Genomic DNA, 20299 nt, shown 5'->3' with positions numbered 1-20299 from the left:
ACTTTTCTGTTCTGAGCTCTTTTTGTTTATGGATTTTCTTTTCATTCCCTTTGTTGTTGGTTTTATGTTTTCTTCTATTTCGGTGAGAAGGTTTATTAATTTTCTTTGTGGTTACACTGAAAATTTTATCTTCCTAAGTTTAAGATAAGTATGTGAATGTCACCTTGACTTCCTCTCCATGTGAGAAGTCTATAATTATACAGTTTATTCCCTCTTTCTGTTTTGGAGTTGTCATTGTTTACAGATCAACATCTCTGGTTCCCTATTTTCAGTCTTATAGCTTTATTTTACATTTGAAAATTTTGTATCTGGGTTGGTTTCTAGCTGATGTTGTCATGTGTCTTAATCTTAGTTTGTCATCTGATGTTGTTGGTTCTCTGTCTGAAGTACTTCCTTCAATATTTCTTGTAAGACGGTCTAGTTTTTATGAATTTCCTTAATTTCTGTTTGGGAATGTCCTAATTTTGCCATCCTTTTGAGGGACAGTTTTACTGGGTATATAATTACTGGTTGGCAATTATTTTATTTTAGGGTTTTATATATTGAATATAACCATTGCTTTCTGGACTGCATGGTTTCTGCTGAGAAATCAGACCTTAGTCTTATTTTATTATACCCTTGGCAGATAACATGTTGTTTTCCCTGAGCTGCTCTCAGTATTCTTTCTTAATCTTTGGTTTTGGAAAATTTTGCTTATAATATATCTTGGTGATTTTCTTTTGGGCCCTCTCCTATTTGTGGTTCATTGAGCTTCTTAGATGGATATGCTCTTGTCTTTCATGATGTTAGGGAAGTTTTCTGCCATCAAATCTTTGGTAGTTTTCTCTGTGCTTTTTTTGTCTCTTTCTGTTCTGGAATTCTGATCACACATAAATTATTCCTCTTGATATTGTCCCATATAGCTCTTAGGCTTTCTTTTTCTTCATTCTTTAACAGGTTGGTATCAAGGAATTTGTCTCCTATTTCGCTGATTCCATCTTCCATTTCTTCAGTTTTACTCCTTTGTCCCTCCAATGCATTATCTTTTTCTGAAATTTTAGTGTTAATCTTCTGGATTTCTAGTTGCTGTTTTTGTATGGTTTCTAATTGTCTATTTATTTTGTCCTTTTGTTCTTGTATTGTTTTCCTGAATTCTTCTAGAGTTTTATCTGTGTTTTCCACGATCTCTTTCCTGATTTCTTGGAGGGCCCTATATATAAATCTTTTGAATTTCTTATCAAGTAGTTCCATTGCCATTTTTCCCTTGGGGAGGTTTCCTGGTTCTTTATTTTGGTCACTTGACAGAGCCATCTTGTCTTTTTCTTTAGGTGATATTATCTGTTGTTTCTGAGGCATTAAGGTATTATTTTCTTTATTAACTGTATGTTTGCTGCATCCTAATTTTTTTGTTTTTTTTTGATGTATCTGGGCAAGCAGGATGGGTGTGCTACTTGGGTTGCTAGTATGACTGCAGTGGAGCGCTCACCACCTGTCTTCAGGTGGGCAGGATAGTGTCTGAGTATGTGAATGCAGATCTCTGATCCCTGGTCTTGGGGGGGTGCTGAAGGAGGATTGGGTGGGCATTGGCACTGTCCAGTGGTGCAGGAGCAGGCAGTGGCACTTGCCAAGTGGATGGGGTGGTACATGTGGCAGGTGTGGCTGGCTAGTGGGGGTGCAGTCACTACCTCCTGCCAGATGGTGGGGGAGTGGTAGGTGGGTGTGCTTACAGTCATGCTGCCACCTCTCTCACACAATGCGGGGAGGATGTGAGTGGTGGGCACTCACTGTCCCTTGCCACTTAGGGAGAGGGGCAAGCAGTAGGTAAGGGAGCGGGAGGGAGCAGTGGGCAGGCACATGTGGGGTCACGCTGCTGCCACCCCTTGCCAGTTGGGGGGGAGTAAGCAGCGGGTAGGTATGTGTGTGGTCACACCACTTCTGCCTCTTGCCAGGTGGCAGAGGGGAGGGAGAGTGGCGAGCGTGTGGTCACATTGCTGCCACCTCTCACCAGGCAGGGGGAGGAAGCTTGGCTGGTTTGGCAGGTGGGAGGGGTGGGGTAAGTGGCCTTCTGTCTCTTGGTCTGGTCCTCAGGTAGCAGGGGTTGGCGGTCAAGGTGTGGGGAAGGGAGGGTGGTAGTCAAGGCTGGGTAGGGGGGTAAAGCAGTCGGGGCTGCAAGGATGGGAGGGTTTATGCCACGCATCACCAGGAGGGTAGGAGGAGGGGGAGGAGCATGCTCCTGTGGTTACCAGGTGAGGGTGCCTGGGCTCCTCCCATTGGCTGCAGCCAGCAATCAGGGCCTTATTTCACTTATGGTGTGTCTACACAGTTCCTCTGTGTTCTGTTGGGAATTCTGTGAAGTTGCCTTCAGTGCTTCTCACGTGTGATTGCTGCTGTCTTTGTCTCAACATGGCCACGCTGTCCCGGGCTGGCTGGTAGGGCTCCTTTGCTCCATCTTTTATCATTTGCTGTTTTTCAGTCAATTTCTTCTTCCAGTCACTGTTTGATTTAGTCCTTTATCCTTTCATTTGATGCCCAGGGTTCCAGGGTTGTCTTCTGTATCTGTTTTACTTGGTTTCTTGAGTCTTTGCTATAGAGGGATAGTGTGGTATGTCTGAATAAGCTGCCATTTTTGCCGGAATTCCCATAGATTTTATGTTATTCAGTCATACCGACAACACTGTCAGGAAACTGAGTCTCAGAAGGTTAATGACTTGTCCAAGGTCCTGCATCTCATAAGTGTCAGAGCCACAAGAAAGGAAGGGGAACTTAGGGCCTAATTTTTGGGTAAGATCAAAAGCTAGAACCCTTTCCAAGCTACCTCTTACTGAGGCTTTTCTGCGGGTCAGGCTCAGTGCTAAGGCTTTTGCATGCATTCTCCCATTCAACCCCCAAGGGAACTCCAGGAGGTGTAGGTACTATTATCATCCCTGTTTTCCTATTAATGAATTTGGCAACTTGCTAAGGAACAGACCAAAATGAAAAGGTGATAGTGCATATTTAAGAGAAGCAGAAATAATCTTAGTGATCATTCTCACCCCCCTGAGAGTTGAGCAGAAACCTGAATATGTGGCAGATGTAAGGCAGGAGAGTGCAGTGGTAAGCTCCAGGAACAGCCCTGCGTTCACACTGGGCTCTGCCACTTGTATGACCCTCGACAAGTTATGGACCTCTCCAAGTCTCAATTTCATCATCTGCACAGAATTTATTTGCCACAGCAACCTTTTAAAAATGTAAGTCGACCTGTATCATTTTCCCAAGTGAAAACCCTTTAATCAGAGATATTCCACTGGTGGTCCACAGACTACTGCTGGTCCGTGACGAGAGAAATAAAGAAATTGGATGTAAGCGATTAGAAACTTCCATGGCAATTTGACATTGATGTAATGCCCAAGCACATGATTTCCATGATAAATTGGAAATAAAAACAAAAACAAAGAACTGGTCCTTCACTGCCTGCTGCTCGTCTGTGAAGCGCTGCCCTAATGGGTTTCCCTTGGACTTAGACCAAAATGGCATCTCTTAGCCCAGGCCCGTGAGGCCGTATGGGATCTGGCCCGTCTGTTCTTGCCTTCCCCTTATTCACTGTGCCCCAGCCACACTGGTGTTTCCCTGTTTTTCAAACACTGAAGCGTGCTCCCACCTTAGCACACTGTGTGTTCTTTCCTCTGTCTCTAGTGTTCTTCCTCCAGATCTCTGCATAGCAAGCTCTTCCATGTCATTCAGGCCCAGTCTCAAGTGTCCCTTTTCAGAGAGGCCTCTCAGACCCCTCCATCCTAGCCCCTCGTGCTGTGACTTCAGAGCCCTGTGCCGCCTCAAGCTGTTTTGCTTATCTGTTTATCGTATGTTCCCTCCTACTGCAGTGTAAACCCCACGAGAAGTCTCTTCTAGAGCTGTGCCTTACACAGAGGATGCTCAACGAGTACTTGTTGAATAAGCAAATGAGTAAGGAAAATACTGGATGATAAGCACCTACAGTAGGTATTCTGCCCTCTCTGTTTCTGCCTCCACAACTCAGTGCACTTCCATACAAGGGACTGCCTTTGTCCTGGCCCTTCAGTGCCTCTGCTTAGTGGGATCATAACTTGCTGTGGTCTTCACCCTTGCTAGACTGGACAGTCCAGACAGCTGGCTCAACACAGTTGGCCCAGCGGTGGCAGAGTGACTTAGCTCTCATTAGGTGGTTCTGTGAACCTGAGGACATTCTGTTTATAATGAGGCTCTTCTCTGAGAAGATTGTCAGTGTTTGTCATTTGCTTAGGGTCCTTTGTCTGCTGAGGTAAGATCACTCAGGAGATTTATTTGTAGGTCAGAAGGCTATTTGGGGAGCGCAGACCCGGGCCAGAGAGAGGCTAAGATGGCAGCTGACGGACAGCGTTCATCACAGGGCTGTCCTATGGATCTTGGCTATCAGGCCTTCAGTCAGAGCCCACTTTCCCTTGGGCAAGTCTGGCCGACACAGAACTGCTTATTTTGACAAGTATTCATTGAGACATGGTCCCTGTCCTTAAGGAACTTAAAATTTAATGGGGCAGATAGTTGTTAAATAAGTAATTCTGTAAACATATAGCTACAATGGTGGTAATTGGTAAAAAGGACAGTTACAGTATGCTGAGTCAGGGAAGGATGAGGAAGTGATACCTTTAGAAGGAATAGGAGTTAGCTAGGTTGGACCAAGCGGGCATGTGTGTGTGCATGTGTGCAGCTTATCATGGTCTCAACCCTGTTTTAGATGGATGGATGGATGGATGGATGCTGTGGAGTTGACTGACCCATGGTGACCCCGTTGTGTACAATAGAATGGAATATTGCTCAGTCCCACATCGTCCACATGATTATCAGCATGTTTGAGTCCATCTTTGAATCTCTTGTCCCAATTCATCTCACCAAGGGTCTCCCTCTCCCTCCCTGGCCCTATTTCACCATACATGATGTCCTCCTCTAGCGATTGATCCCTCCTGATGGCATGTGTGAAGTGCAGAAAGAGAATTGGCCTTAGATCCTGGTTCCTGAGAGCTGGACCACACTTGAGGCTAATGAGTGGGGGCTGGCCAGACCAAGAGGAACCACCTGGTGGCCTGATGATATAGTCTATCATGGCCACATGTGGAGGCTGATAAGAGACTTGAACATGGAGGCTCAGATGAGCTTCCTGGTTGGCGAGAATACGTGCTCTTGGGAGGGTTCTGTGTCCCTGGGGGGACATGAAGCTCTGTGTTGAGGACCCTCCCAGACCTCACCCTAAGCTTCTCTTTCTCTCTGTCCTTTTTGGTTGCAGTAAATCTCTGGTCATAACTATGATATACTCACTGTGAGATTCTTGTTTCAGTGAATTAATGAACCCACAGTGTCAGTGAGAGCCAGCAGGGGCTGGTATCTGCCCGTTTAGCAGTCTGAAGGACTGTGTCTGTCTAACTTGTGAGCTCTGATCTAGCTCTGGGTGGCTAAGGTCTGAGAGAGGGTGCCTTGTGAATGACTGGAAATGAGATGGAGAAGTGGGTCGGGGGGGAGGACTGGCTCAATCTCCGCATTTTGGGATTAGATTCACAGTTGGCAACGAAGATGGGATTAAACCACTCTGCCCCTTAGTGCATTGTGTCCAAAACAAACGAATTGGACAATGTTCTCTTCTGATCCATAGGGTTTTCACTGACTAATTTTAAAAGTAGATCACCAGGCCTTTCTTCTTCATGTATCTTAGTCTAGAAGATCTGCTGAAACCTGTCCACCATGGGTGACCCTGCTGGTATTTGAAACACTGGTGTCATAGCCTCCAGCATCATAGCAACAATAAGCCACAACAGTATAAAAAACTGACAGACTGGGTGGTGTATCCCTCTTAACACATGAGAAAATCAAGTCCCCGGGAGGGTGCCATTAGGAGAGGGGAACGGATGCTGGCAGCTAGATGGCAGGGCTGGCCCTTTGTATGGCCTGGGAAGCTTGAGCTGCACCTGCCTTCCACCCTGGCACTTCAAACCTTCCCTGAGTACCATAGTCTGGCCATGTTAGCATTCTGTCAGTTCCTCAAACACACCCTGTTTCACCTTTAGAACCTCCACACACCGTCTGCTGGAAATGCTCTTCCTCCTCACCTTTTAGATTCAAGGAAACCTGCCTTGATGTACCCTGGCCTGCGTCAGGTTCTCCCAGTACACATTCTTCCAGGTCCTCTGTACTGCTGCTTTGTAGCATTTTCACAAGTGTTACGTAACTAGTAATTTGAACAAATACTTGCTACCTGGCTCTTTAATGAGGGCAGGACCTAGTGTTTCTCTTTTATATTTGTCTCTAATGCTAAAAAGAATGCCACAAAGAATTCATCGCACATATTAGAAACCCATTAAATATTGGTTTAGGTCACCTTTCTTTGAAATGGGCACAAATGTGAATCTCTTCCAGTCGGTTGGCCACGTAGCCGTCTTTCAAATTTCTTGGCATAGACGAGTGAGCCCTTCCAGCACTGCGTGCATTTGTTGAAACATCTCAGTCGATATTCATGGAGCCTTGTTTTTTGCCAGTGCTTTCAGTGCAGGTTTAATACCACCCATTCGTGATCTTATGCTGCCTCCTGAAATGGTTGAACATTGACCAGCTCTATTTGGAACAGTGACTCTGTGTGTTCCTTCCATCTTTTTTTGATGCTTCCTGTGTCATTCAATATTTTGCCATTGAATCCTTCAAAATTGCAATTCAAGGCTTGAATTTTTTCTTCAGTTCTTTCAGCTTGAGAAATGGTAAGCATGTTCTTCCCTTTTGGTTTTCTAACTCCAGGTCTTTGCACATTTCATTACAGTATTTTGTCTTCACAAGCCACCCTTTGCAATCTTCTGTTCAGTTCTTTTACTTCATTATTCCATTCACTTTAGCGACTCTATGTTCAAGAGCAAGTTTCAGAGTCTCTTCTGACATCCATTTTGGTCTTTTCTTTCTCTTCTGTCTTTTTAATGACCCTTTGCTTTCTTCACGCATGATGTCCTTGATGTCATCCCACAACTCGTCTGGTCTTCCATAATTAGGGGAATCTATTCTTGAAATAGTTTCCAAATTCAGGTGGGATACACTCAAGGTTGTATTTTGGTTCTCATGGACTTGTTGTAATTTTCTTCTGCTTCAGCTTAAACTTGCATATGAACAATTGGTGGTCCATTCTGCAGTCAGCTCCGGCCTTGTTCTGACTGATGATATTGAGCTATTTCCTTGTCTCTTTTCACAGATGTAGTTGATTTGATTCCTGTGTTTCCTATCTGGTGAGGTCCAAGTGTATAGTCGCTGTTCGTGTTGTTGTAAAAAGGTATTTGCAATAAATAAGTCTTTTTGACCTTGCAAAATTCTATCATGCACTCTCTGGCACTGTTATTATCACCAATACCATATTTTCCAACTACTGATCCTTCTTTGTAACTTTTGCATTCCAATCACCAATGATTATCATTTCATCTTGATTGCATATTTGATCAATTTCAGACTGCAGAAGTTGGTAAAAATCTTCAATCTCCTCATCTTTGGCATTAGTGATTGGTGCTTAAATTTGAGTAATAGTTGTATTAAGTGGTCTTTCTTGTAGATGTCTGGATATTATCACTGACAGTGTACTTCAGGATAGATTTTGAAATGTTCTTTTTGACAATGAATGCGACACCATTCCTTCTTAATTTGTCATTCAGTCTGTGTCCATTGCAAAGGAAGGTGATCCAACAGAATGGGAAAATACCAAATAGCATTATTAATATCACATACAAATAAAATTTTGCTGAAGATAATTAAAAAACAGTTACAACAGTCCATTGACAGAGAACTGCCAAAAATTCAAGCCGAATTTAGAAGAGGGACGTGGAACGGGGATATTATTGCTGATGTTAGATGGATCCTGGCTGAAAGCAGAGTATACCAGAAAGATGTTTACCTGTGTTTTATTGACTACACAAAGGCATTCAACTGTGGATCATAACAGATTATGGGTAGCATTGTAAAGACTGGGAATTCCGGAACACTTAATTGTGCTTAGGCAGAACCTGTACATAGACCAAGAGGCAGTCATTCAAACAGAACAGGGGTTTAAAATCAGGAAAGGTGTGTGTCAGGGTTATATCTTTTTACCATACTTACTTAATCTGTATGCAGAGCAAATAATCCGAGAAGCTGGAGTATATGAAGAAGAACAGGGCATCAGGATTGGTGGAAGACTCATTGACACATTAACAACCCGTGACATGCAAATGACACAACCTTGCTTGCTGAAAGTGAAGAGGGCTTGAAGCACTTATTGATGAAGATCGAAGACCGCAGTCTTCAGTATGGATTATACCTCAACGTAAAGAAAACAAAAATATTCAGAACTGGACCAGTAAGAAACACGGTAAGTGGAGAAAAGATCGAAGTGTTCAAGGATTTCATCTTACTTGCATCCACAGTTAACACCCAGGACAGCAGCAGTCAAGAAATCAGATGACATATTACATTGGGCACATGTGCTGCAAAAGATCTCTTTAAAGTGTTGAAAAGCAAAGATGTCACTTTGAGAACTAAGATGAGCCTGACCCAAGGCATGGTATTTTCAATCGCCTCATGCATGCGAAAGCTGGACAGTGAATAAGGAGGACCAAAGAGGAATTGATGCCTTTGAATTATGATGTTGGCGGAGAAAATTGAATGTACCATGGACGGTAAGAAAAATAAACAAGTCTGTCTTGGAAGAAGTACAGCCAGAGTGCTCCTTGGAAGCAAGGATGGTGAGACATCATCCCGTGTACTTAGGACATGTTATCAGGAGGGAGCAGTCCCTGGAGAAGAACATCATACTTGGTTAGGTAGAGGGTCATTGAAAGAGAGGAAGACCGTCAAGGAGGTGAATTGACACAGTGGCTACAACAGTGGGCTCAAACGTGGCAATGATTGTGAGGATGGCGCAGGACTGGGCAGTGTTTCATTCAGTTGTACATAGGGTGAGTCAGAACTGACTCAGTGGTACCTAACAGCAGCAACAAATATTCATTGCTTGAATGAATGAATGAATGAGTCAATCAGTCAAGGACAGCAGTATGGCAAATTCTGTTCTTTTGAAGATGGGATTGGACCAGGTGATCTGCATGGTGGTTTTAGAAAGTGCCATGTAGCATTATAGATGAAGGGGAAGGTCAGGTCTGGGTTTGAATCGTGATTCTACTGCTTTCTGATTGGGGAACATGGGCAAATCACTTCATCTCTGAACATCAATGTCTTCTACTGTCAAACAGGACAGTTAATATCTTCCTCAGAGCCTGGAGTCTGCCCACCGTGGACCCTCAGTGTCAGGCCCTCTCACTCCCCTTTAGTTCTCAGATTTTAGGACAACCCTCCATCCTCTAGAATGCCTGGGCATTCAGTTCTTGGTCTGTTCCCAGGTCTGATGCCACTTTATTCTCACCTCCCTTCTCTGGCTGTTCACATTCTAGTATGCCTGGGTGGAGAAGCACTTTGGTCCTGAGTTTCTTGAGCATGTTGTGCTGACTAGAGACAAGACGGTGATCTCTGCTGACCTTCTCATAGATGACCGGCCAGACATAACAGGTAAGGAGCCTGAAGCAGGGGAGGAGTGAACGTAGGGGCCTAGAGTGGGCTTAGTCACATAGGACACAGGTTGCTCTCAACGTTTTCTTTCTGAGTGGTCCCCACTTGGCTGCTTTCTCCCTCCAGCCAGCCCCCATTTCTTTATTAGAGTCTTCCCTGTTGGGAAGACAAGGGTCTTTTCTGCATATAGCCTTGGAAGGGGCTCTAGACTGCAGGTCAGGAGACATGGTCCTGGCCCCAGTCTGGGGCTAGCTTGCTGGGTGGTCCTGGGTGTCACTCTGTACCTCTGGACCCTTGGTTTCCTAATGTAAAATGAGGACTGGACTCGAGCTCCCAATTTTTGCTTCAGCACTATGATCTCCTCTTTTATTTTTCGAAGTAATTGGGATTGAACTTAATGTATGAAACAGGAAAACAAAGCTATTTCTCTGGTTGAAGGTGGGTTAAGTTTGAATTAGTCCCTTTTGCTTACAGGTACCCTCCTCCCAACAAACCAACCAACCGACAACCTTAAACTAGCTTAAAAAGGAGAGGGGGATTTATTGGCTCGGATAACTGAAAATGCAGGAATAGGAGGGCTTTAGGCATGGCTGAATTTAGGAGTCCAAACAATGTTGGTCAAGTTCCATGTCTTCATCTCTTGGCCCTGCACTCCTCTGGTTTAATGTACCCCTTGGGCAGGCTCTCTTCCTGGGAGCCATCAGCAGTTTCTAGGTTACGGCCTATTCTCTTGGATGTCCCAGTGGGAGATATAGGCTGTTTATTCCCCAGTGGTTCTTGGAACTGGCTGAGGAAACATGCCTGTCTCTGAAGCAGCCACTGTGTCCAGCGGGTGGGATCCACGGTGTACCCATCCCTGAGTTCAGCGGGGTGGAGCCAGCTCCTCCCAAACCTCCCAGTTTCCCACGGAGAGCCAGGGCAGTGGATGCCAGAGGGGACTGTGACCTTTGGGGGCACAGAGGCCTGCTCAGCCACAGAGAGCAGAGAAGTGGCCTGTGTGAGAGGAGGTGAGGGACTGCAGCCTGGGGCTGAGCTGCTTGTGGCTGCCCCGTGAGGTGTCCTGCATGGGCTGGGCCTCTCTGCTCTGTGTGCTGCTGAAGGACAGCTGGGGAAGTGAGAGGGTGAGCAGAGGCATCTGGCTGCTAGGTGACATAAGTTAGCATGTGAGGCGAGTGGCTTGTCGTACCCGGCTCTGCTTAGGTCCCCAAGCAACAGTAGTGACCGTGAGAATAACAGCTACTGTCATGGAGCACTTTCTGTGTGCGTGTACGTGTGTGTGTGTGCACGAGTGTGTGCGTGTGTGTGCTGCTGGTATGAGAACTGCACATAGATACAGTGTCTCATTCGTTCTCACACCACCCTGTGGGAGATGGGCTGGTGCAGTTGCCATTTTATGGAGCAGTCCAGAGAGGAGAAACACTTGCCAGGGAGGCAGCAGAGCTGGGTTTTGACCTGGGCGCTCTCCCCCCAGAGCGCCAAGTCCCTGGACTCAGTCCTGCTTCCCTGCCCACAGGGGCTGAAGCGAACCCCAGCTGGGAGCATGTCCTCTTCACAGCCTGCCACAACCAGCACCTGCAGTTGTCACCCCCCAGCCGCAGGCTGCACTCGTGGACGGATGACTGGAAGGCCATTCTGGACAGCAAGCGTACCCGCTGAGCCGGACCGTGCCATGGGTTCCTCGGAGGGACAAGTTGCAGGGCTCCCAGCTCGGGGCACATAGGGCCAGTGCTCCGGGCTGCGTGGGCCCCTCTGCAGATACCCTGGGCCAAGATGACCTTGCTCTGCACATCTCTACCTTCCCTGCCCTGCTAGGCCTTAAACTGATCCCTGGCAGGGCTGGGCCCCTGGACCTTGGGACAAAGACACGGGCACCCAAGCAGTTCTGGCCAGCCATAGGCAGTGGGCCTTCATGCTGCCAGATCCCAGGGACTTAAAACAGGGGGAAGGCTGAGGGGCCTGGTCAAAGGGCCAGCAGCCCCTCTCCAGCCCCACAGATAAGTTCTCTAAGGGGTCAGGGCCCTGGAAAACATGGTCCCCTCTTGGTGGGCCCACCATGCTCGCCACAAAGTCCCAGGAGTGTGGTGACTACTGTACTTCACAGCGCTGGGTGGTGATGAGTGGGCCTGGGTGGGAGAAGCCCCTGTTCAACCACAGTGGCTTCCTGCGTCCACCTGAACCTCCTGCCTGGGCTCCCCACCATCTGCTATGTGTTCAGCAAACACTTGTCGAGTGCCAGTTGCCACCAGGCTCGGTGCTGGAAAGTGGTGCATGACCCTACCTCGACTAGCTCCAAGGTTTCCCACACCTCGGTCCCCAGAGCCCATATGGGGCCCAGCAAAGGGGAGACAGGCTCAAACATTTGTTGAATACATGAAAAATAAATGCTGTTCTCATATAGCCCGAGGCTGTGGGTGGTGGCCTCCTTTGCCTCCCACCCCCCAGCCTCAACTGCACACTTGTAAGTATCTGGGTGATCCCACTGCACTGAGGAGAGAGGGGGAAGAGGGGCGTGGCTCCAGCATCCTCTTCAGCATCCCCTGCCTTGCTCACCTGGTTGCTCTGCTCTTGTCAAATGTCAAGATTACCCTTTGAACTCACCAGATATACTCAGGGCTGTAGGATCCCCTAAAAGGAGCAGCATGGAAGGAAATACCATCCAATCTGTTGGAAAAGCAGGTGCGTGTGACCCGGGTCACAGATCCAGGTGTGTAAGAAGTGTTCGTTTATGTTCCTGTGACAGCCCAGTTCCTGTTGGAGCCCCTGTTCTGCAAAAGTATCTATCAGTTCACCCACACCCCTGGCATGCCCTCTTCACCAGCACTCATCCGCGCCAAGGTGCTGAGCATTGGGATACCCAGTGTTGTCCTTGTTGCTCCACTAGGCTGTCCCTGTGTCCATCAGGTCTCTCATCCCGGTCCGTGCAGGTCACAGCTGTGCCCTGTCCACTGTCCTCTGAGCCATGTCCTTGGGAGTGAGTACTCTGAGGCTGTCTCATGACATGCCACGCGGCCATTCCTGTGCTGTTTCTCCCTGCCTCCTTAGAGGATGGGAGAAATCTGGTCTTCTGTGGACTCTGTAGAGGAAGGGCACTCCTTTGGGTCCCCACAAACCTGCCAGGAACTCAGGGTGCGGTAGGATGGTTGGGCTGCCTGTTCCGCAGTTGGGGCAGATGACTCCTTGCCCCCTCCTGCTGGGGACAAGGTGTTGCTGGCAGCGTGCAGGGGCTGCCTTGCTGAGGTCCCACCTGAGGAGGAAGTGAGGTGGGTTCTCAGCAGATGCTGGCTGACCCTTCTGAGCACTGCCCTGGGAAGTGTAGCCTCAAGTTGGGCAAGCCTGGAGCATCTGCACCGGGCACAAGGGAAGGTGTCAGGTGACTTAGTCTAGTGCTGCTATAACAGAAGTACCACAAGTGGATGGCTTTAACAAAGAGAAATTTATTCTCTCATAGTCTAATAGGTTACAAGTCCAAATTCAGGGCATCTGCTCCAGGAGAAGGCTTTCTCTCTGTTGTCTCTGGAGGAAGGTCCTTGTCCTCGATCTTCCTGTGGTCAAGGAGTTTCTCAGGTGCAGGGACCCTCTGCTCCTGGTGCTGCTTTCTTGGTATGAGGCCCCCATGTCTCTCTGCTTGCTTCTCTCTATTATATTTCAAGAGATTGCCTCAAGACACAATCCGATCACATAGGTTGAGTCCTGCCTCACCAACACAACTGCCGCCCTTCCTCCCTCATTAACATCATAGAGGCAGGATTCACTACATATAGGAGAATTACACAGTACCAGGAATCATGGCCCAGCCCAACTGATACACATGTTTTTTGGGGGACATAATTCAACCCATGACATTGGGTAGTGGCTCTGACGTCGCTTCCTGGGCTCAAAATCCCAGCCCCTCCAACTTCCTAGCTGTGCCATCGGAGGTGACATTCCTGAGTAACCTCTGTGTCCTCATTGGAGAAGGTATATGACAATCTTTTCTTAATAGGGCTGTCAGGTCAAATGAATGATGTGGGTTGAGTATGCACTCTTGTGTTAGGTGTTACTGTCATTTTCTTCTTGACAACAACCCCATGAGGTCAGTAGGATTCTTGCTTTGTGGATGAGGAGATGGCCCAGAGAGGTTTGGTAAGTTCCGAAGACCACACTGGAAGTAGGAGACCTTTCAAAGTCAGGTCAGTCTCACACGGTGTTGTTTATGAAATGATCCTTTTAGCCACGTGGCCTTTTCTTCAAGCAAAATCTCCCGTGCAAGTGCAATATATAAAAGACAGGAACCAGATCTCTGTGGGGACCTGAGCCTGCCTGCTGCTTTTCTTTTCTGCTCCTCGCTGCTCCCAGAAGCCCAAAAGGGGTCCTGCAGCATTTCCTGTGCTCCCTCAGGGCACCTTGCAGACCACTGTCCCATATCAGAACTACGTATGAACTTTAAGCAGGTAAACAAAAACAAAACAAAAAAACAAACCTGTTGCCATCGAGTTGATTCCAACTCACAGTGACCGTATACGACAGAGTAGAACTGCCCTACAAGGTTTCCAAGGCATGGCTGGTGGATTCGAACTGCCGACCCCTTGGCCAGCAGCTGTAGCTCTTAACCACTATGCCACCAGGGTTGCCTTTAAATAGGTACTTCTCAGTAATTCCTTAGAATAAGTATTTGTTGAGTGTTATACCAGTGAACCTTTTACTAGCCATTCTGGGATGTAAAGATGGTCTTGGTGGTTTAGTGATAGAATTCTTGCCTTCCATGCAGAAAACCCATGATCTATGCTGAATAGGTTTCAGCAGAACTTCCAGACTAAGGGTAGGAAGAAACGCCTGGCAACCTACAACTGAAAGCCAGTGGAAACCCTATGGATTGTCACGGTCCAGTCTGTAACCAATCATGGGGATGGTGCAGGACCAGGCAACATTTAGTTCTGTTGTGTATAGGGTTACCATGAGTCAGGGGTTGACTTGATGGCAGCTTACAACAACATGGGACAGAAACTTAAGACGCCATTTCTTAAAAGAGGCTTGCCGTCTTGTTGGGGTACCAGATGAGCATGTAATACCCCTCCTCTGCCACTGTAAGTCATTCTCTTTATGCTTTTGAACAGGCTTGCTTGAGAGAAGCTTGCCAACATGTTCCCAGCACCTAGACGTCGTTCTATCACGTTCTTTTAAGTACTTAATCTCAATGGCCAGGTACCCTGAGTCCCCCAGTGGAGCAGGTGACAGTCTAACCAGCTGTGTCACTGCTGCATAACAAGGTCACCAATCTCCCAGTCTGGGGTGGGGACTCTACTGTCCCACATCCTACCTCAGCTGGTCCATGGTCATGGGCTGTCACTTGCAGCACCTCATTGCGGGCACCAGGCTTTCACTTGCTGTCAGAAACTCAAACCTACTTCCTGAGCAGAGCTCATGCAGATCTTGTCAAAAGACGAGACCTACCCTTTGAACTTCCTGGGAGTGCTCGGGGTTGTAGGAGTAGGGCCCTGAAAGCATCAGCATGTAAGAAAGTACCTTCTGGTTGGACAGAATTTCCAGTCTGTCAAGGAAACAAGCGTGGAGGCAGGTGGGTCAAATGGTGATCAGGGATTCTCTGTGTGTCAGACTGTCTCTAGTTGCTAACCCTGACTGACTAGCTTGCAGATTCCCCAGGTGACAGAGTAGCTGGTATTAACATCTCCAAGCCCTTAGCAAGAAGCAGCTGTGGTCCTTGGCTTACAGGAATGGGAGAGGGTTCCAAATAAGGCAGACCACAGGAATGGGGGAGTGTTTCAAATAAGGCAAGGTCAACATGCCTGTGTACACGGCAAGTGCTCCAAAGTGCCAAGTGGTGGTGACACTAACAAGTCTAATAGCAACCCTGTGTGATGTGTGATTATCCACATCTTAGGTGAAGAAAAAGGTTCAGAGAGGTTGGGTGATATAACCTAGTCAGTGAGCAGAACTGGGGGCACTAGCGCAGGTATATAGGGGTTCCACACAGGGTCTGCCCACAGGCTAGGGTGATGACTTACCTAGAGGACAGACCTAAGAACTAATCTCACAAAGTGACATTTACCCCCAGCATTTGTGTCTGATTTGAGTTTAAATGCACAAGGTGGGACGGGGTTGTGGCCCTGGGACAAGCTGCCATTCACAAGCCTGTGTGCTGGGTGTTGTACGTGGTTAGAAAGAGCTTGGCAGTAGCCACAGGTGCACGTGGTGGGTGGCTGGCACAGGAGTGGGGTGCCTTGTCACTGAGGTATGTGCTAGAATCCTGGAGTGTGGAGGGGACGCGGCCTCAGATGCAGGATGTTGCCAACAGTGCTTTGAGGTCCCGCTCAGCACCCAGATTTTGTGCTGTGAATCTTAATGTGGGCCACTCTGTTTCTTCTTCTGTGATCATAACCATATCCTAACCCCGCCTTTGCCGCCTCACAACGGAGTGTCTTTATAAGGGGCCTGAGTGGTAGAAAAGGTGGTAGTGAGATGAGGCAGTGCTTGGTTCCCCTCCAGTACGAGATGGCCACAGCCTCTGTTCCCTCAGGCAGAATGGAGACGACCAGCGCCCAATTCAAGGGCTGCTGCAAGAGTTGCACGAGGCAGTGAGCCAAGAGGTGCTCGGTAAGTGGTACCATCACTAACAAGTGTCAGTGTTTTTGTAAAATGGGCTGATAAGCAGTATCTGCCTCAGAGTACCTGGCACACAGGAAAAAGCTCAAAAGATGGTAACGGGGAGGATGTGGAAGGCAAAGATGAGGAGGGTATTACGGGAAATTGTGAGTTTCTCTCTCATATACGTGGTGTGGAAGTGGAATTCTCTAAGTTGGCTTGGGGTTTTAGGGCAGAAAGTATATTCACTTTTCTGGGTCGTGGTTCCCCCCATTAATTGGTATCTATTCCAATATAAGAACAACAGCACCCACTTATTTAACATTTGTTGTATCTTGGACACTGTGGCGTAGTGGTTAAGAGTTTGGCTGCTAACCAAAAGGTTGGCAGTTCAAACCCACCAGCTGCTCCTAGGAAACCCCATGGGGCACTTCTACTGCAGGGTCACCATGAGTCGGAATCGACTTGATAGCTGTGAGTCTGGTTTTTTGGTTGGACGCTGTGATAAGCACTTGCTTTTGCCTTATAACCATCCTTGCCAGCTAGTTCCCATTTAGCTGACCAAGGTAATGCATCTAGTTGGTGGTGCAGCCAGGATTTTAACCCAGGCAGCTGTACTCCAGGGCTTAATGCTTGTAACCACTAAGCACTGTCCTCAGAGCCAGAATTCTACAAAGATCAGGTGTCCATGGCTAAAGCAGCGTTGCGGGTCAGGAGCTGGGCTACCTATCTGTTCATAGGTGAGGAATATCCAGGCATTCCAGGTCAGAGCCAGGAAGGCCACTGGATGGCAGCCAGCCTGCAGCAGAAACTATAGGGCACATGGAGAGGAGACCAGAGCTGAGGAGTTCCTAGAAACCAGGAGGGTAGGGCACAGCTGAGGTAGCCCTCAATTGCATGCCCCAAGTAAAGAAAAGGAGGAGGGAGAATTACCGAGCTCCCATTGTGTGCCAGGTGCTCACACAGATAATGGAGAGAGCACTTTGTAAACCGTCCTAGTGCCATGATTTACCAGTTTCCTAACCTGCAGTCCTGCCATGCCCATCGTGTCAAGGTGAGATCAGGCAGGCATTGCCTAGAACAGAGAGTCCACTGGGTAAGGAAGAAGGAGGCTATGACTTGGGGGAAATTCCACTAGAAAGAAAGTGGCCCAGAGGATGGTTCTGAGGGGCTGGGGCTAGAGTGAGGATGAGCCAGGCCCCTGGGAAGGGAGTACCTCCCACACCCACTGTTGGAGTTAGTCAAAAGTGTGTGTGGGGAGGGTGAGCAAGATGTTGGCAATGCCAATAGAAAGCCCAGCTGGTTGAGGTAGACTGAGAACATGGGACTGGTTCCACACAGCATGGGAATGGTAGAAACAAGGCCCTGTCTTCTCCCTCCCTTGTGGAAAGAATCCTGACTCTTCTGAAGAGATGCTGGCTGGGCAGCTTTGGTAGGCTGTCACCAAGGGGAGGAGCAGGGTGCACAAGGGTCCTGGGGCTGAGGCTGCAGGTTGGACTGCCCAGCCTGGAGCCAAGAGGATGCTGTAGCTAGACCTCAGGGGAACTGTGGCCTTGGTGGGAGGCAAGGCAGGGCATCCAGTGGTTGGCTATCACCCAGGCTGGACCAAGAGCAGACTCCTTGTTACCCACCGTGGGTGCTCAGCAGTGGGTGCAGGGGATATAGAGGCTGACACCTGATACCAGGTGACATGAGTCACTCCCCATGACAGGAGCTTGCCCTGGATCCAGATGTCGCCTTGGGGGAAGAAAATGAGAGGAGGTAACAGTTCCTGTACGGAATGGGAACTTTGGACTGTCTAAAGACTTACCTGAAAGAGCCAGACTTAGATTGAAGAAGACCATCTTAAGTGGAAAGAGACTGGATTTTAAATTGACAGCTTTTTCAGAAACGGTGATTAGTTAATAGACGATAATGCTTACTTGCACATCTGAGTTTAGTGCATACATTTTGATTTTGTTACACACATCCGTTATCTCATTTAACCCTTCGTACAAGGACACCCCTGGGAAATGTTGCCATCTCTAAGAAACTGGGGCTTACAGAGATCAGGTGGCATGCCTGGGAGCGCACAGGGAGAGGGCTGGTGGGAACTCAGCCCTGAGCCTGAGCCAATAGGCAGCCTGCGCAGTGGGAGGGGCACTGCAGGCAGCCTGGAGACTGGGAGCGAGGCCGGTTTTGCCCTACACTTGTATGACGTTGGCCAAGTCACCTCAAAGGCTGACAGTTTCTTCTGAAAAAACAAGAGGAAGGGTTGAAGGGCATAGGGATGCTATTCCAGAGAGTTGCTGCTACATCAAGGAAACAGACTTGTCCTGTAAAACAAGGTGCTGGGCTCAATGTTGGGAGCCCCAGGTAGGGGACGAAGGGGTGAGCTCAGGAGAGCTGGGAGGTTCTCACAACCAGAGAGCAAGGTTCCTTCCTGCCCGCCTTGCTGCTTTTCCTAGTTTGGCCACAAGGTGGCAGCACAGCCCATTGAAATTGACTAGAGGCGTGTGTGAGAGAGAGTGTGTGATGTCCTAAGTTCTCCTCTTGCCCTCCTGGACCAACTGCTTTTCCTGTCTCCCCCACCCCAGGTGCTGATGGGCCCTGGGTGTCAGGCCAAGGACCTGAGTGCCATCTGCCAGGATAGGGATCTTACCCCAGGCAGCCTCTCCACCACCCCCGCAGGTGGGAAATCTTATCTCCACCCACAAACTTCAAACCCCAAAGCCCACAAGGCCTGAAAAGTCTGTAGGTTGTGGAGACCCCTAGAGGCTCCTGTGATGTCTGCAAGAGTGAGTCAGTCTTGAGCTGTGCTGATGGCCCACATTGCATTGAGAACACAGTGGGAACCCCTTAGTTTAGCACTCAAGGAAGACCTTTCATGTCCTACCCTGTTCATACCACATCCCTCAGATGCATCAGGCTTCTTGGAGCTCGTTGGTTGTGTCCTACCTCTTTCACCTGGAGCTCCCCCACCAACCTTGGCCTCAACTTGCCCATCTGCCTCCCCGAGCCCCCACACGACTGTGGGAGTGCAGGGTAGGTCTGACAGCAGCTGCCCTTGCAGGTTTTACGTCCTGGGTTCTGGGCTGAGGGCGACCTGCGGTCTTCAGAGAGGGAGGACATGCCCCAAGCCCTGGCCTCCAGCGCCTACGGACTCGCCTTTTCTTCTTAGCTCTGAAGCGTTACACCAGCACATGCCAGCTGTGATGAAATAACGCTTAAGGTCAGAAATGTGTACGAGTAGGAGCCAAAATCCCTGTTTAGGGAGCATCTCAGTCCTGTTGACAATTTGGATTGGGAAAAAAAAAATCTTTGACTAGATTTGGCAAAGCTGACTGGGGAGCAACATGCTTGGGAACATAAAATTTAGGGGCCAGGAGAGAAGTGGAGCTGAGGAGGTGCAGGCCAGAGCTCTCAGCCTGACCTGCAGCTCACTAGCCACATGGCCTTGACGACTGCACCTCAGTTTTCTCTCCTGTGAAAGTAGAGGTAGAGCAGATGGACTCAGGCCACCGTCCAGGAGCTGCAGTGTGCACACGACCACCTGGTGGCGCCAGAGCAGCAGCTTTGGCTGCTCAACTCCCTGTCTTTCCTGCCTGGGGGGTCCTCCCAAGCTACTTGGCAGCCCTGGGGCCTGCTGGTCAGCCTGTTTGTTCCAAGTGTGGGCCTAGGTTCCGATCCCATGCTGCTCTCCACCACACATGGCCCTCTAACAACTCTGTGGACATGCCTGGAAACTTCTGGGTGTAGGGCCTGGCTGTATGCAGAGGGAGGCCTCAGGGACTGCTGGCCGAGGGAGTGGGAATTTCAGGTCAGTCCTAAGAAAGACTCTTTTGTCTTGAAAACATGCTGAGTGAGAGAAACCAGACACAGAAGGACAAACATTGTCTAATCCCACTTGTAGGAAATAACCTAAAACAGACAAATACACAGAGACAGAAAGTAGAAGAGAGGTTACCAGGGGTCAGGGGGCCAGGGGGGAGTTACTACTTAATTGGTACAGAGTTTCTGTTTGAGATGATGAAAAAGCTCTGGTAGTAGATAATGATGATGGTTGCACAACATAATTTTAAACTTAAAAATGGTTAAAATGAAAATCTTGTATATGTTTTATCACAAAGTAAATATATGTATGTACGTGCGTATGTGTGTGTGTGTGTATATATATAAAATAAAACATATTTCTTTAAGGGGTATTTGCATTACAACC

The 20299-nt window shown here is 48.3% G+C and overlaps 1 protein-coding gene across 1 annotated transcript in view; it reads left to right on the top strand.

The window, feature by feature from the left end:
• NT5M (5',3'-nucleotidase, mitochondrial) overlaps window positions 1-20036 on the top strand; it is a 64118-nt gene extending 44082 nt beyond the window's left edge. The window contains exons 4-5 of the mRNA XM_049874784.1: window positions 9408-9522; window positions 11036-20036. Of these exons, the coding sequence (XP_049730741.1) occupies window positions 9408-9522; window positions 11036-11178 (258 nt within the window). The 3' untranslated portion in view covers window positions 11179-20036. The remainder of the gene's footprint in view (window positions 1-9407; window positions 9523-11035) is intronic.
• The last annotated feature ends 263 nt before the right edge of the window (window positions 20037-20299 follow it).

This window comes from Elephas maximus, chromosome 2, assembly GCF_024166365.1.
Source record: "Elephas maximus indicus isolate mEleMax1 chromosome 2, mEleMax1 primary haplotype, whole genome shotgun sequence".
NCBI classification, from domain to species: domain Eukaryota; kingdom Metazoa; phylum Chordata; class Mammalia; order Proboscidea; family Elephantidae; genus Elephas; species Elephas maximus.
The sequence above is the reverse complement of the archived record's forward strand: the minus strand, read 5'-3'. Positions and strand labels throughout refer to the sequence as shown.